This window comes from Eupeodes corollae, chromosome 2, assembly GCF_945859685.1.
Source record: "Eupeodes corollae chromosome 2, idEupCoro1.1, whole genome shotgun sequence".
NCBI classification, from domain to species: domain Eukaryota; kingdom Metazoa; phylum Arthropoda; class Insecta; order Diptera; family Syrphidae; genus Eupeodes; species Eupeodes corollae.
This window is the reverse complement of record NC_079148.1, coordinates 2,880,040-2,895,749: the sequence shown is the minus strand read 5'-3', so window position 1 is coordinate 2,895,749 and position 15,710 is coordinate 2,880,040. Positions and strand designations below refer to the sequence as shown.

The window sequence follows — 15,710 nt, the reverse complement described above, 5'->3', positions numbered from 1 at the left end:
GGATTCAACAAAATTCGTTTCAAATTTAAATTCTAATTTTTCCAAATTAGTTTCTTTGGGGAACTTGAGTATTTGGGATATTTTAATAGAGAATCATTTATTATTTTATTTTAGTTAATATCAGAGATATTTGTGTTTTTGGTTTCTAAGTGATTACAGAACCGACAGATAGCCTGGTGAGGTGCGTATCTAACTTGTAGTCAACAGTGAGGAAACCTGTTATTAATCATAGATTTATTGAACTTGAAATGCAACAAAAAACAAATATTTTGTGCTAGTAATTCCCAAATAGTAGTTAAGCCTGTTTTAGATTGAGGAATTTATTGGAAAGTACTTATCTTTTGGGCTTTTGGATTTTGCTACTTCATTGCCTTGGACTTAAACGTTCCCCATTACTAAGTGAATTGTGATATTATAATACTTGCTTACTCGCTTCTTCAAAACGTCACCATCGACAGACGTAACTTTGGGGTAGTCAAGGACTTCGTCTACCTAGGTGCCGCTTAAAACGCAGAAAACAACACCAGCGCTGAGATCAAACGCAGAATAACTCTTGCTAACCGCTGTTTCTTTGGGTTAAGAAAGCAATTGAGTGGTAAAGTCCTTACTCGAGGGACCAAAGTGTCGCTATATAAGACCCTTATTATCTCCGTCCTGCTATACGGTGCAGAAGCATGGACTATGACAAAAGCGGATGAAAGCACCTTGGGTCGAGTCGAGAGAAAAGTTCTTCGTGTGATCTACGGTCCCGTAAGCATCGAAGGGGAGTAGAGGAGAAGATGGAACGACGAGCTGTACGGGCTGTACAGCGACGTAGACTTAGCCAGAAGAGTAACAGTCCAACGCCTAAGTGGTGTTTAATTATAAAACAAATTATACCGAGACATTTCTATACTTTTTGTGAAGCTTAAGGAAAAAAAGCTTGACGCTTGGAGCAGCTTGGCTGTGATACGAGAGCAATATTTTGGTAGCTGTAGCTTTTTTTTAGAATTGTATGCATCTTCTTATAGCGTCCTATCGGCGGTATTGAGAATACGGGTCCCTTAAGATTTGCATGGACCAGTTAATGGTTCACAAATTTTCCCTTACCCACTCGTTCTTGAAAATAAACTCTGTTTTTTACAAGTTATGTAAATGTGTTGATTATATCATCTGTTGCAGTCTCTGGATGCTTTATTACTGAGGGCTTTAATCGAGGCTCTTTACGGATCCCTCCTTGGAAAAATTTCAACATAAGCTGTTTTCTTCGAGCTCTGTAATGACAAAAATTGCTGCTTTAAGCAGGTTATCACACCTCCTCCAGTTATGCATAAGCATCCCATTCTCTTAACTTTTTCTGGCGATTTCCTAGTCTTTATTAATTCGGTGTATTGATATGTTTTTAGGTTTCCACTCACCTATGTACTTTTTCTACACTGTCGTTTTCTTTGGCTAAGAATCGAAAACTTTTTGGGCCGAAACATTTATTGTCAGTTTGCTCCACATGACCTGCGGCATCTTAATGGTTGACCTGTATTATTTTTATAATATATTTGTTAAACAAGTAATAAATTACATGCTAATATAAAATTATTGAGCTTCTAGCTACAAAGGCCTACCGCTCTATAGTTAATTTTATACACATACATTTATACAATGATTTCAATTTCTAAGAGAATATCATTGATCTTAATAATAATTGACAAACTTTGGTATCTCAGCGTTTGGATAATGTCGTTTCCATTTAGAATTTTCTCTATTGTGGGCTTAGTTCTGTTGAAGTTTTGGAGCAGGTGTTGGAGGTCAGATGTAGTATTGCAGGTAGGAGGTTCTTCACTAGGTCATTCTTGTTGTAAATATTATAGAGGTAGGTGGGTGACTTGCTTGCTAGTCTGGCGGCTTTATCCGCGAGCTCATTGCCACGGATGCCAACGTTTCCAAGGGTCCACATTAATTTTATGTGCTGCTTTAAATTCTGCTTAATTCCTTCTTTTAAAGCCTCTTGAATGGCAGTAAAAATGGCAAAGGCTTCAGCAGTAAAAATGCATGTGGTTTGTGGAAGTATTCTAAAAAGTATCGATCGTGGTACCGTCTTCATTTGTGATTGCAAAGGTTGTATTCTCTGAAGTTTTGGGCCCATCCGTAAAAGTGAATTTCCAGTTTTTGGACTCAGATGAGTCCTTAGAAAAATCTAGCGATATATTTCAAAGTTTGTATGGGTTTTCCTTTGAGATGCGAGGTACATTACAAAGGAATGAAAGGCCAGTTGTATTTACTATTAAATATGAGTCCAAACATTTTTTAATTCGTTGCTTTTTTAATTTCTACATTATTTACATTAATTGCCAGAGGTGTATACAAATGTTTCCGACATACATGCAAGACTGCATTTTGGTAACGAAAATGTAGCTCCATAAGAAACTATCAATTCTAAAAAGTCATTAGGAGCATTTGTGAGTGAATTTTTGATCATCATCAGTATAGAGGCAGTATTTTAAAGACTTGTGCTTGGTTAAAATGTCACATATATATTGAAATGCAATAGAGAACAGAACAACAGATAATGGAGATCCCTTAGGTATTCCGTTCTGTAGTCTGTATGTAGAAGAATAGGAATTATTAGTTTTCATACAAAATTTTCTATTTGTAAGAAAAGCTTTAACTTAATTAACAAATATTAGGGCCAAAGCCCCAATCGAATGCTTTTTCAAAGTCGAAGGTGAGTATAGATGGATGGTTTTTGGAACTCAGTGCTCTAGAGATATAGTCACCTATAAAAAGCAGGGCGTCTGTTTATCTTGAAAAAAGTTGTTCTCAGTTAAGACCGTGACAGGTTATTTTGGACCTTCCAAACGCAATCCCTTTCAAAAATCAGATACACTTGTAAAAATGAAGTTCTACTTTATACCCCCAAAAATTAAGATTACGATTTTGACTTATACTAGAAAAAATTAGTGTTATTCAAAATGTATCATATTAGATCTCGACCGGTCATTTTGAACTCCTTGCTCTTAAGGTCTCCTTTAATCACATTAACATTTCAAAATAAAATACCCATTGAACAGCGCATCATGATTTCTAAAACCTTTCATTTTAATTTTAGCCTGCTTCAAATAAAAATAAGACTCATAGAAAAACTTAAAGCTTTTAATTATCATCACTTTGGATTGGCTTTACAATTTTATTCAGAATTTTTACCTTACGTTTCGTATTCGTATCGATGTTGTGTTCTTTCCGTCGATGAAAATTCATCAAATAAGACGTCTTAAAGGATTCTTTGCACTCCTCGCACTTGTAAGGTGTTTCTTTCGTATGAACAAGTCTAACATGATCATTAAAGGTGTATCTCAGGGCAAATGTCTTCTTACAATATTTACACTTAAATGGCCTTTGGCCAGTGTGCATGAATAAATGTTTCCTTAGGTTTCTCTTATGCCTATAAGTTGCATCACAGATATTACATTTATATGGTCTTTCATCGGAATGCAGAGACATATGACGCACTAAAGAACTACGAGTCGTGAAAGACGATTCACATAGATCGCATTTGGCAGGTTTGTGCTTCGTATGAACTCTAAGATGTTCGGTATGGCCCGACTTGTTTGCTGTTGTTTTGCCACAGAATCTGCATGCGTAGATTATTCTACCCTCCACCTTTTCAATTCGTGTTGTTTCATCTAATAGCCTAGATTCTTCCATGTGGACTTTTTTGTGGTTGGTCAAAAGGACTTGAGCAGAAAATCTACAAAAATTCAAACAAACACAAAATTTATTGAACATGAACATTTTAAAAATACAATTTTTTTACCTTTCATCACAAAATATACAAACATATTTTAATTTATCTTCTTCGTTGGGTTGCTCCAGGTAAGTTTTGTGTTGTTTAGATTTGTTGTGTTTAACTAAGGCAGCTTTACTGTTGCAAAAGACTTTACAAACATCACAAAAGAATTTTTCTTTTGTTGCACATTCGATTCGATGGGAATTTAGGTCTGTGCTATTGCCAAAGGAGTCGTTACATAGATCACATTTCAAAATAGGATTTAAGGTGAGAGTAGTTGGTTGTGTGATTCTACTCTCTTTCAGATTCTTAATGTTAATAGAAGAGCTGTTGGGAGAGATCTTTGAATAAGTTGGCAAGTGTTGGGTTTCACTATCGGAGGATTCTGCTTCGGAATCACTTAAAGAGTGAATAAATTTTGTGTGTGATTTAAGACTTGCTTTGCGTTTAAAACTGTAAACAAAGAAAATATTTGTATTATTGGATCGCGTAATATTTTCGTTTTTAAACATATGTTAAATTTAGTGCGGATGCCTTTTACTATACAAACATACATTTATTTTAAATTTAAGCATCAACCATTTTTTTTACATGTGTAATTACATTGAGGCAAATACCGAAAAAAAAACCAAAGAAATTAAGCCATGGTCAAGATCCACCAATTTTGTATAGACCTGTAATGATACTATAAGTTGCTAAGAGCTTCTATTGGCGATGTCAGAACTCGAAATATCGAAAATGTTGACTTTTAACTATGTAATGGACATAATCATGAAAAAGCAATATTCGTGTAATTTGTTGATCTATAATATAAAAAGGAGACACGGTATTTTATGAGAGTTTTTACACGATTTTTAGAAGACCAACAAGAAGAAGTAAACACATTTTTAACTATCTTTTTTTTTATCGATGTTTTATTTTTTTATAAAAATATCTATAGAACAACGAAAGGCATCAAACATTGCGAAAATGGTATAAGAAAATACTTAAATGGGATTTGATTCTACCTACTTACCACTTGTTGCATTCACTGCACTGATAAGGGTGCATTTTAGTATCACCTTGAACTTTCTGAAAATTCATTTCGTTATCTTCAATGGTTAATAATTCAAACAAACATTTTTTGATGAAACTTACTTCTTTTTTTCCTTTTTCGACTAAATTATCAGGTTCATTTGAATCAGGTTCAATTTGAATAGATGGCTCTTCTTTTATAGCCTGGACGATTTTAATATCAACGCTTTTTGTTTGTGTTTCAATAAGACCAAGTTTAACCTTATCGTCGTCTTCCAAATTTTCAAGTTTGTATACCTTTCCCTCGATTTCGGCTTCTTCGATGTAAAGGAAATCATCTTCCCAATCATCATGCATGGAATTTGTATATTCTGATGATAAGATTGTTTTGCATTGTTCGCATTTGGATGAGTTGGAGGAATTTTGTTCCTAGGAAGAAAGTGTTTTAAGTTTATCAGCCTTTGTTGTTTATCATCGGACTGGGATGATTTACTCACATTACATGCATTACAAAATATTACAGACATTGTCGTTTTGATTAATAATAAGCATTTAATCTTTTTAAATAATTACTTTTGTATGTACAATATAATTTAATGCCTTATAATTAATAATAAGGCACAGGATCTGGAATGCAAAATAAGAGTTAAAAATGTTGTCATTCAACAAGAAAGAAGCTTCAAAATTGACAACATGAAAATGACAACTAATAAATCTGTTTGAATTTCCTTTTTGGCCAGTTTATAGTTCTACAGTATGAGAAATTTCCGTATAAATTTCTTACTTTTGCTGAAGTCTGAGAACAGAATTTGTATGATTTGGTTTCTCAAGTATTCTCTTTCGCACAATTAAAAAACGATGAAAATAAATATGAACGCAATTTTACTATATGATATATTATGATATTTAAGTAAGTTTTTTTTTTGTTTGAATATTTAACAGAATCCAATTTTTTTGATGACAAAAACATTTATACAGAAAGCAGATAAAATAGATAAATTAAGTAGCGAAACAGTCCGTAGAGAACCAGGGCCTAGTGACTTACAACTCTCAACCATTCATGTGTGCGAGTAATTTGTAAGGATGGAGGGGACCTACAGTTTATTTGCTAAATCCGAACGGCTAATTTGAGAAAGCACTTTTTCATGACAAGAATTACTCTTGGAGAAATTGTCAAGTCCTCACAAGAGGCAGTACCCATGAAAACTTTTTTTTAATTAAGGTGGCACAGACAGGGATCGAACCCAAGACCTCTCGCATGACAGTCCAACGCACTAACCATCATGCTACGGGTACTACCGGGTACTACACAGAAAGCAGCTACTATACATTTTATATGCAAAGATGTCAATTCTTCTTTTCCATAGAAAATTCAGAATCGGAACCAGAAGCACTTCGGAATGGATAAAACTGTTCGATTGGTACTTCATAAGGATTGTCTCGAGGTAAATCGTCCAAAGGTAAACTACCGGAGGTAAATTGTTTAATTCTGGACGCCGGAGGTAAACTGGCAGAGGTGAATAGTCACTCAACGCCAAACAACTATCTTGGTCTATCTACATACAAAAATTCAAGGAAACAAGTCCTTAATATCTCTTTCTGGCCAACCGTTTTTGGATATGTTTTTGTGCTTACAAGTTTTGAAGTTTTAAGATATTTTTTGTGCACAAATGGCTGGAAGGTTTTGTTTTTATTTTACCCTTTTTTATGTTGATTAATATCAAGATACACATATATTTGTATGTGTACCAAGTGCAAAGAACAAACTGGGGCAGTGTCAAAAAATAGGTTTTTATCTTCAACTGAGATACGTAGCTAATATGCTTTTATTCGTTTTACGCTGGCGGCTTTTTTTCTGGAACTGAGCTTTTACTAGAGTCAAGGGTAGCACGAAACTCTTGCTGAAATTAAGTTCATGTTGTTTGATAGAAGAACGTTATGCAGAAAATGCTATTAATCTTGGAGGAACTATTCTTTTTCTTGTAAGAACTCAAATTTGTTTTTATTCGTATTATGTGTTTTTTTTTCGCTCCGAAAGGCATTCTTCAAGAAAATTTTATCAAAATCCATTTTAATTAGGTGTGGCACTTTTTGATCAGATTTAAACCCGAGCCTTTTAGTTACAACCTAAAATAAAAAATCTGTCAAAATTTTTCTAGAAATAATAATTATTATTAATTTTTAGCTAGAGATGCGTACCGTGCAGCTAAAACGCTTTTCAAAATTTTAGCTTGACTATGTTTTGGAAGAATTTTGTATCGAAGTTTAATTTTAGCTCAAGCTGAGTACCATACTTCAGCCTTAACTTGCGCCTTTAATCCTTATTAACTCAAGCAGTGGTGATAAAAACGTTGACTATAACGAAAACAATGTGATTTGCGAAACTTTTTAACAGCACAATCTTCTGGAACTAATAATAGATCTCATGAAACTAGATACAATTTTACTTTTGCAGAAACATATGGCTTCCCATTACACGTTTATGTGAATTCAATAAAATTTAAATCGGAAATGCAAGATAAGTTATGTTTTATATAATTTATTTATGTTATTTAATTTAGTTTTTGTTTGTTCTTTTTGAAATTTTTAATTTAAAATTTTGCTTTTTAGAATCTCACTCAACTTTTGGAGACCAATTAAATTACAGTCATCCCTGTCTTTTAAAACAAGTCTACACTTTTTTAAATCGAACAGTCCGAAACACGCTTTTTTTGAACGCTTATTTTCTGACATCTGTCACTATCTAGTCGCCCGCCGAATAATGCTAGCATTTGAATCAAAACACTGCCGCCTCTGATTTTTCAACCAAAACTAATCTGCAACTAATTAAAAGAAAACGAAAAGAGTTTCGAAACCAAATTATTTCACCAATCGAAAAATGAAAAATTCATTTTGTCGTATTTGCCGAGGAAGATTTAATTTGAAGTACCCGCCAGCAGCTGTTGACAGCGCAATTAAGAAATCCAATCCTCCACGCACCATATCTGTTCGGGTATAACGAAACGACCTAAATTCCTAAATAAAGAAAACCCTGCGAAAAATATGCTAATTGCCTTCTTTTTTATTTTTGAAATTACAGATCGCAGAAAGCGGTGAAGTTTCCGAAAATATTTGCTGGGATTGTGAGGAAACGCTGTTGGGCTTCCATAAAAGTATCGGTGAGGACAACGAAGAGGAGGAAGAGGAACCTGTGGTTGTTGACGACGACGAAATTCTGTATAAGAGCTTAGAAAAATCAAAAAGAATCCATCGTTTGTCCAAAGAGACTGAAATTATTCAAATTGATTCTTCCGACTCGGATCCTGAAGAGTTGGTGATAGTTCCAATTGAAGACACTGTAATAAACGTAGAAGCCGCCCGAACGAATGGTGGAGGAGGACAGCAACCACAGAAACTCAACGGAGGCGTTAATAAAAATAATAAACCTTCTAAAATGGTAATGAAACTTTTTAAAAGAAACTTATTTATGTAGCATGCATCATTCTCAGAGGATAACAATGTTTGTATTTCGCTTTGAAAGTTTGTCTGCTAATCTGTTATCTCAAATGTGTACCTATATTAGGGATGTACTTGTCACTCACTCAGAGGAAATAGATTACAAATTTTAAATGATATCATAATTGTTTTGCCCATCCGTTCATCCGTTTTTATCTGAGTCAGTAGTAGGCATAAAAATAAAAGCGAAAGCCTTTGTGTTTAGTATTTTATGCTGTAACCCTTGGAGACGAGGTTGCAAACAATGTCAACTGTCCTCAGCGCAGTGTAGGCTAGATGATGCATTAATTTTGAATTTCGAATTTAATGAAATAAATTGGGTTGGCTTATCTCTTGGTTTCACTTTAGCCGGTCTATGCTATGAACCGATTATTAAAAAACCGAGTTTTAGAGACTAAAACTTAAGAAGTTAAGAAGTTGGTCGTTACCAGTTTAAATTCCCAAATAGCGATTTTTAAGAGGTCCCCGTAGAATACTGAGGGAATTCGCATTTTTGCTAAAGATATTCATTCACAACAATAATATAATATTTAATTTCATATTAAGAATGTATTATTAATAATAATATTATTATTAGCGCCACCTTAAGTATTAAGAATTTATTAATTCCGTAAAAAAAAAACTTTTCTTTGGTAGAGATTGAACTTATAAATAAATGTAAGGAGTAGAAAAATTGTACTTTAGCGACTAAGATTATCAAGTATTATAACACAAGAAGGAAGATAGATGGGGAAGAACACAATGGTTTACGGTAGATTTCAAATAGGGTCCCATTTTTGTACTAACCGTGATCATTTAGGATGACCCATGAGAAACGATGCTTTATATGTAAGTGACTAGAAAATTAATTTATAAGTCCGTAAATCGTAAGTCCTCCATCTGACACCCCTCGACATCTGCAGTAAACATTTGGCAGCGAGTACAGCGATAAGACTCGACGCCTCATCTCAATGGACCAACAACAATGTGGGGCACTCCATCATTTTGAACCTCTTTGGTTCTATACCAAAGTACATAGACTACACTATTTCTAAACCCCTATTTGGAAAAAACTTCCAGGTATCCATTCCATCCAGAGATGAATGGGAAGACAAAAAACTCCTGGATAACAAAAGTATTCATTTTTATACAGATGGATCCAAGACAAATGAGGCAGTTGGTAGTGGTGTGTACTCAGAAAAGCTTAAACTTTGCATCTCATTCCGCTTCCCTAATCATTGTAGCCCTCGATTGTTGATCGTCTCTTATGGAGATAGCGAAGCAATTTACCATTCACCTATGTTGGGTGCCGGGCCACAGAGGCATCACGGGGAAATTGTAGAGCCGATGAACTCGCTAAAAATGGAACCGTCATGCCTATTTCACCTAAAAGAGAGAAGATAGGTATATCAATAGCTGCATGTAAACTTATTCTAAAAGAAACAGATTTCGCGATAGCAAATTCTGGGTGGCAGAACCTCCAACATGCGCAGCCACAAAACTCATATGGCCTTCACTGGACCTAAAGCGCTCTAAAGACTTGTTATCTCAACGCTGACTTCATATTAGCTCCCTAATAGGTGTCCTTACGGGACACTTTCTTATAGGCAGACACGCAATATGACTTGGTGTAGCCTCAAATTACTTCTGTAGGAGCTGTATGGGCGAGGAAGAAGAGAAAACAATCTCTCACCTCCTCTGCACTTGCCCTGCTCTTTCACTAAGACGCAAAATTCATCTGGGAGACTACTCTTTTGATAATCCCAGTGAATTAGCTAAAAAGGATATCAAATATCTTCTTCGCTTTTTAAAAAGCTCAAAATGGTTCGAATAGTAAGAAGTAATTATCTAGATTCATGTGGTATCACAATGGGCCTTTCTTTTGGCCTAAGTGTGTGGATTCTAATCCGCAGCCACGTTAACATTACCTAACCTCCGTAAATCGCGGGGGAAGTTTAACTTCAAACACCAGTCAGTCGTAGAATGTGACGCAAAACTATTCAACAAAATTAAATGTTTGCTGTCTGTCGCACAAGCCAAACAATAATTTTCCAAAGGAATTGAATTGTCACTTCCTTTTTAGGGTACAATTTTAGAATTAAAAAAAGGCTTTGTATGATTCCTTTGATTGTATTATGATTTTGTAAACTACAAATCATATTTTCAAGAAATAGTTTTAAATCATTTGAGTATTAGTTTTTGGAGCTGGCTTAAGGCTGTAATTATGGGCTTAATGCCATTTTATAGAAAATGACTTAAATGCGCAAATTGAATCTGTACATTTCTGAACTAAAACTTTTAAAATGTTTATCTTCATTTCATAGTTAGATGACTTCTATACTTAGTCCAAACACAAACAAAAATTACAAACGTGAATTCAAAAGTTTACTAGCTAAAACTTAGGTCACTTTATGAACTCGCTTATTTGATCTCATTGTTTGAAACTCGAAGTTGTGACTCCTGAGCTTGAAAAATATGATTTGTCTGCCACCTACAAAACCTTGAACAGGGTTATAAATTGGCATATCTTAGCCACTATTGTTTCTTCTACAGAAACCCAAATCTGGACAGAGTATCAACTTCACGCTGCTTCTTCCTAAGAATTTATTTTTTCCTATGGCCAACGAGCCCACTCGAATATCGGACGTTTATAGTCAAGCAGAATAAACTCTTGACTTCTGATTCTGATAAGTACACTATTTGTAGTCTATCTCCTCAAGACTCATCCAATCATTGTTGAGTATCATATAATTTTTTCAAGGTTAAAATTATCAGACCTAAGAAATTTTATGATTCGAGCTGCAATTGGTTATTAAGGTTACAGAAGTAAGTTTCTGTTGTTTTAAAACCAAGTAAAGCAGGAAGGTCTTCAACCCCTTATTCGTCGGAACAAAATTATACATGACACAATTGCGACAAAAATGCTGCAATGTCCCAAAGGTAATAAAATTTCTTGGTCATTTTGTTAAACACCTGCGAAAATCTTTCTCTTCCACAATTTTTACGCTTGTTGCCAATAACACTTCATTTGTTAGCTCTTTAGGAAAAGCTAATTTCTTGTAATTGGTGCTTTATTCAATTTAGACTTAACTTTATTCTTCGAAGTGCTAATTATATTTATAGTTTTATTTTTAATTTATATTCATTAATATAATTAATATTCATTTGTTTCCTACTTTTCTTGAACCTCTGAAGGAGGCAGCAATCCCTGCCGAAACGTTGAGAAAGTTAATGTTACTTAATTGTTTCATTGCAAAAACTACAGCGACCAAAAAACCCGACGGAAAATTATATTTCCAATAATTACACAAATTGGTCAAATTGGTAGATTCATGTCAAAAGAAAAATCAAACGAACATCCATGAAAAAGATCCAACCACTCCTTAGCCCAGAAGATTTTCTTGTTTTTAATGGCTTTCGATAAAATGTTGAATAATTTATATTTAATTAGGAATATTTAGATTTCGTCTTTTGGAAGCAAAATGTAGCTGGAGGGACGTTAGAAAACCCTTCGGTTAACCTGTTTCAATGTGCAGAGCATAGTTAGGCGTATTATCAGGCAGTAGAAAGCATCTTTTAATGAAGAAACACTGCAGCTTTTCGACTTGGTTGTATTCGCGGTATCCCTAAACTTGAGCACAGCACAGTAGCTTTTGAGGCATTGCATATTTTGAACTTTGTTGAGTGTTGGACGGTATTGACACGCAGCAGTCTCGACCACGTTGCATTAATGGAATTTTTAGATGCTCTCAATCTAGGATGCTCATTCCAAGACATGTTGTAATTAAACACTACGCCAAGATATTTGTATTGATTAGACGCCTTTATTTCTGAATTATTGTAAAACCATTTTTCCCAAAAAGCTGCAGTCGTATCCTTTATAAAGAGACTTTATAGTAGCCAGTATCTTCGAAGATATTCCCAGAGTCGATACTCGTAGCTTATAAATAAGAGGATTCATGTCAATGCTATCAAAAGCAGCCTTAAAATCAATGAAAATAGCGTAGAGTTTCTTCTTTTGGCAGAGTTGAAGTTGAATTATGCATTAAAGATTATAAACTTGGTCCACAGAAGAATAGTTGGTTGAAATTCATTGATGATGTTGTTTTTTTCTAACCAAGCTGAAAGTCTGTTCAAGACAACTGTAGTAAATATCTTATAGAGCGCGTCGAGAAGTGAAAGCCCTATATAGTTTGACACATCATTTGTATCTCCTTCTTGAACAGCGCGTATATAATGGATTTCCTGAAAGATGGTGGTAGCGTTGCAGTTTCAAGAATCTCAGTGAATAACTTCTGTATTTCTTCAATAATAGATTAAATTCATATGGTATTCCATCAAAACCAGGAGTTTTCAAGTCTTTCGATGAATAGCAGAATATATCTCGTGCAGCTCAATGGGGTAATCTAACTCTAAGCGTATGAAATACTAGCTAATCATTGAAGAAAGAAAGTAAGCTTTCAAAATACATTTTTAATTCATTTATTTTTACTGACGTTGAGGTTTGAATGGACTGTCCGCGTATTTGCTTAGCAATCTTCCTAGAGTTTATTTTTATAAGCAACACTTCTCACTAGTTCCGAGTATATGGAAAAAATATTTGTGCAGCCCATAACTAAAAAAGTTCGAATTTTCAAAAGCATTTAATAGGGTTTTAATTTAAGTCCTCTTTATTGGATTAGAAATTACCTTTCGGTACATTCAATACTTTATTATTTTTATAAATTGATCGGTTGCATCTTCTTGTCGTGTCCCATTTATTGTTTTGCTGACGATTGTACTTTTAAGTTTTCGTGTTATTCTTGGGTAGCACTTGCATCAATGAAACTGAACATCCCGATGTTGACCAACGACCCTTTGTGGATCTCGCCAAAAATGTCAAAAGATGTTTGTTTTTTTTCGAGACGATCCAAAAAATGTGTCTCTCCTTCTGATCTGGGCACAATCTATAAAATAAATGTCCTAAGTTTAGAACTTCCAAATATGGTCTATTTTATCTTAGACAATATCATTAAAATGATTTTGAATTGTCGGAATGGCCTCACCCTTTGCCGTTATTTTGAGAAATGTAGAGTCTTTTACCACACTGTCTTTCACTGACATTGTAATGTTTCAGAATTCAAAACCAATGTCCTAAGAGACCTCCTTTCGAACCCATACCACTCTTTCTAATACTCACACAGAGTCTGGCATATTTAAGGTATTCAAAATTCTTTGAGTGTGTGGTAATTATAAAAAAAGCACCAAAATTGATTGTGTTTGTAAAGATATAACTTCATTTCAATATTTTTATAAACTCATGTTCCTAAAACTTTAAATTCATATTTTTAAAACTTTTTTCAGGTCACTCCACAGAAAACATTGAGCCGTGGATTAGAAGATACCATCCACAGAGGCAAAGTTTTCGAAAGCAAAAAGTGTCCCCTGTGCCCTTATCACTCAGGGGTCGAATGTGAAGTCGTCCTTCATATTCGGCAAACACATCCGCAATATATCGGAGATGACCTGCGTTTTGATACCAAAACCGGTGATTCAGTTCTCACGAGAAGAATAATATTTGCTCATCTTTGGACATTTTTTGAATGCAAAGAATGCGGCAAGATCTATGACAGATTTTGGCCTCACCGAAAACACATAACCACTCACGATCGGATCAAAATAAAAAATGGTTTAAAAATGACCAATAACATCAACAACAAGGTATCTACCACCATCATCCCCATCAGCCCGCCAAAGCAAGTTAAAAGTCTCAAACGGCCCCTCGACGAGATCAATGATTCGAATAAATCAGTTTCCAATGATCGAGTGAAACTTATGAAACTCACCAACAACAACAACAACAATATCAAGTCGAATGAGACTAACAGGACATTGGTCATAAAACTTCACAAATCTGAGTCAAAACCTACCACAGTAGTTGATAAATTACAAAGTCAAAGTGAAAAATCAAAATCGAATGCGCTGCTGCGCAAACAACAGCAATTGCAGGCGCGACGAGATAAAAGACGACAGAAAAAGCAAGAAGAGAAGAAGGCTGCGCAAAAAGCAAAAAACAAATCTGCCCCCCCAAAGGCTTCGTTAGTCTCAAAGCCGACATTCAAAATGCCAACCCAACCTGCCCCACGTGCCTCATCAGTAGCAAAACCGCCTTTAGTACAAAAATTAAGCTTTACTTGCAAAATGTGTTCAAAAGTCTATCCCAACTTTCTTGGCTGGAACAGTCATATGATGCGGGATCATAACCGCGACGAGTTCAAGAAGCAAAGGGATTCACTCGAAGGACACATATGCAAATCATGTGATAAACACTTCAACGATGAAGATATTCTACAAAATCATATGCGCTTCTCTCATCGAAGGAAGAATAGAAAACTCGACATGGAAGTCAATGGAAACGACAAGGACGAAGTCTGTTGTCAGAGTCAGAAGTTTAAAATCAAAGAAACCACAGTTGTGGACCAAGTGGCTACTGAGGAGAGTCTACATCCAGAGGTGCCGGTCTCTAGCATTGGATCCGACTCGACAACTTCGTTAGATGAACTTAGTGCCTGTTTTGCCGCCACAGAGAATGCCTTATTTTGTCAGTATTGTGGTTCATTGTTTCCCGCTAAAGAGATAATGGCGACACATGAATCTAGACATATCACAGATGGAGATGTCAAACGATATTTCGTATCAAAACCAAACAATCGACTTTCGATTAATTAATTTAATTAAATGAAATGGGTTATAATTTTGAATTCAATTTCAAACTGACGAAGTGACGACACGCGGCGTATAGTCTTATTTGAATAATTTCTTTTATTAAATGTTTAAAAAATGAAAACAAAAGTTATATTTAAAATTATTAATTTAAAATTGGTATCGTTAATCTTTTTGACACTTATCTCGTATTTTGTATGACCTTGACCATGAATTATTCTATAACAAAAAGATGATGCTTTAGTGTTTATTTAAAATTAAAAATAAGGTTTATTATAGGAAGTGTACGATATCGAAAATCGTACGTACGTTTATTTATGTTATATCATGCCATTGGCAAAGGGTTTATCATCTTTATATTTTGTTTTTAATTATCATTTTTGTTCTTCGAGTCATTATTTCATGGATATAATAGTGTAATGAAAAGCTTTGAAATAAAGAATTTAAGTAGGTAACATGAGTTATTTGTTAAAGAAACAACAAACAAAAATACATTGCCTTTTAATTTAAATTTGAAAACAAGTCGTCTGATTTTACGTGTTTTAGCAAAACATCTGAATAGATCTTAGGTGACATTTTTATTAGAAAGAGATTCCTCAACAAAAAGATCAATTTTTTTAATCGTTGAAAAGACGGGCCTTAGTGTAGAGCAAAGACCACTAAGACACGTACTGTAATGAACATGGTGAAAATTCTACTCAAAGGTGATACAAAAAATGTGTGCATCTACGAGTTATGCTATTACCTGGGGTTCGAACAA

At 34.6% G+C, this 15,710-nt stretch overlaps 2 protein-coding genes across 2 annotated transcripts; one reads left to right on the top strand and one right to left on the bottom strand.

Moving 5' to 3' along the window:
- Nucleotides 1-3,108: 3,108 nt before the first annotated feature.
- Nucleotides 3,109-5,435, bottom strand: LOC129947045 (zinc finger protein 708-like). Its single transcript, XM_056057482.1, has 5 exons — nucleotides 5,272-5,435; nucleotides 4,898-5,203; nucleotides 4,776-4,831; nucleotides 3,788-4,213; nucleotides 3,109-3,721 (listed from the first exon to the last, which is right to left on the bottom strand). The coding sequence occupies exons 1-5, from the start codon at nucleotides 5,299-5,301 to the stop codon at nucleotides 3,127-3,129; spliced, it is 1,413 nt and encodes a 470-aa protein (XP_055913457.1). The 5' UTR covers nucleotides 5,302-5,435; the 3' UTR covers nucleotides 3,109-3,126.
- Nucleotides 5,436-7,508: 2,073 nt separating this feature from the next.
- On the top strand, nucleotides 7,509-15,405 carry LOC129947042 (uncharacterized). Its single transcript, XM_056057478.1, has 3 exons — nucleotides 7,509-7,766; nucleotides 7,854-8,210; nucleotides 13,592-15,405. Exons 1-3 carry the CDS (start codon nucleotides 7,653-7,655, stop codon nucleotides 14,954-14,956), a joined length of 1,836 nt encoding a protein of 611 aa, XP_055913453.1. The 5' UTR covers nucleotides 7,509-7,652; the 3' UTR covers nucleotides 14,957-15,405.
- Nucleotides 15,406-15,710: the final 305 nt, after the last annotated feature.

Excerpts from the sequence above, each read along its gene's own strand:
- LOC129947042 (XM_056057478.1), top strand. The coding sequence starts at position 7,653 with ATGAAAAATTCATTTTGTCGTATTTGCCGAGGAAGATTTAATTTGAAG. Across the intron at positions 7,767-7,853 it reads CACGCACCATATCTGTTCGG|ATCGCAGAAAGCGGTGAAGT; the intron begins GTATAACGAAAC and ends TTGAAATTACAG. Across the intron at positions 8,211-13,591 it reads ATAATAAACCTTCTAAAATG|GTCACTCCACAGAAAACATT; the intron begins GTAATGAAACTT and ends AACTTTTTTCAG.
- LOC129947045 (XM_056057482.1), bottom strand. The coding sequence starts at position 5,301 with ATGTCTGTAATATTTTGTAATGCATGTAAT. Across the intron at positions 4,214-4,775 it reads TGCAGTGAATGCAACAAGTG|TTTTAAACGCAAAGCAAGTC; the intron begins GTAAGTAGGTAG and ends CTTTGTTTACAG. Across the intron at positions 3,722-3,787 it reads TGTATATTTTGTGATGAAAG|ATTTTCTGCTCAAGTCCTTT; the intron begins GTAAAAAAATTG and ends GAATTTTTGTAG.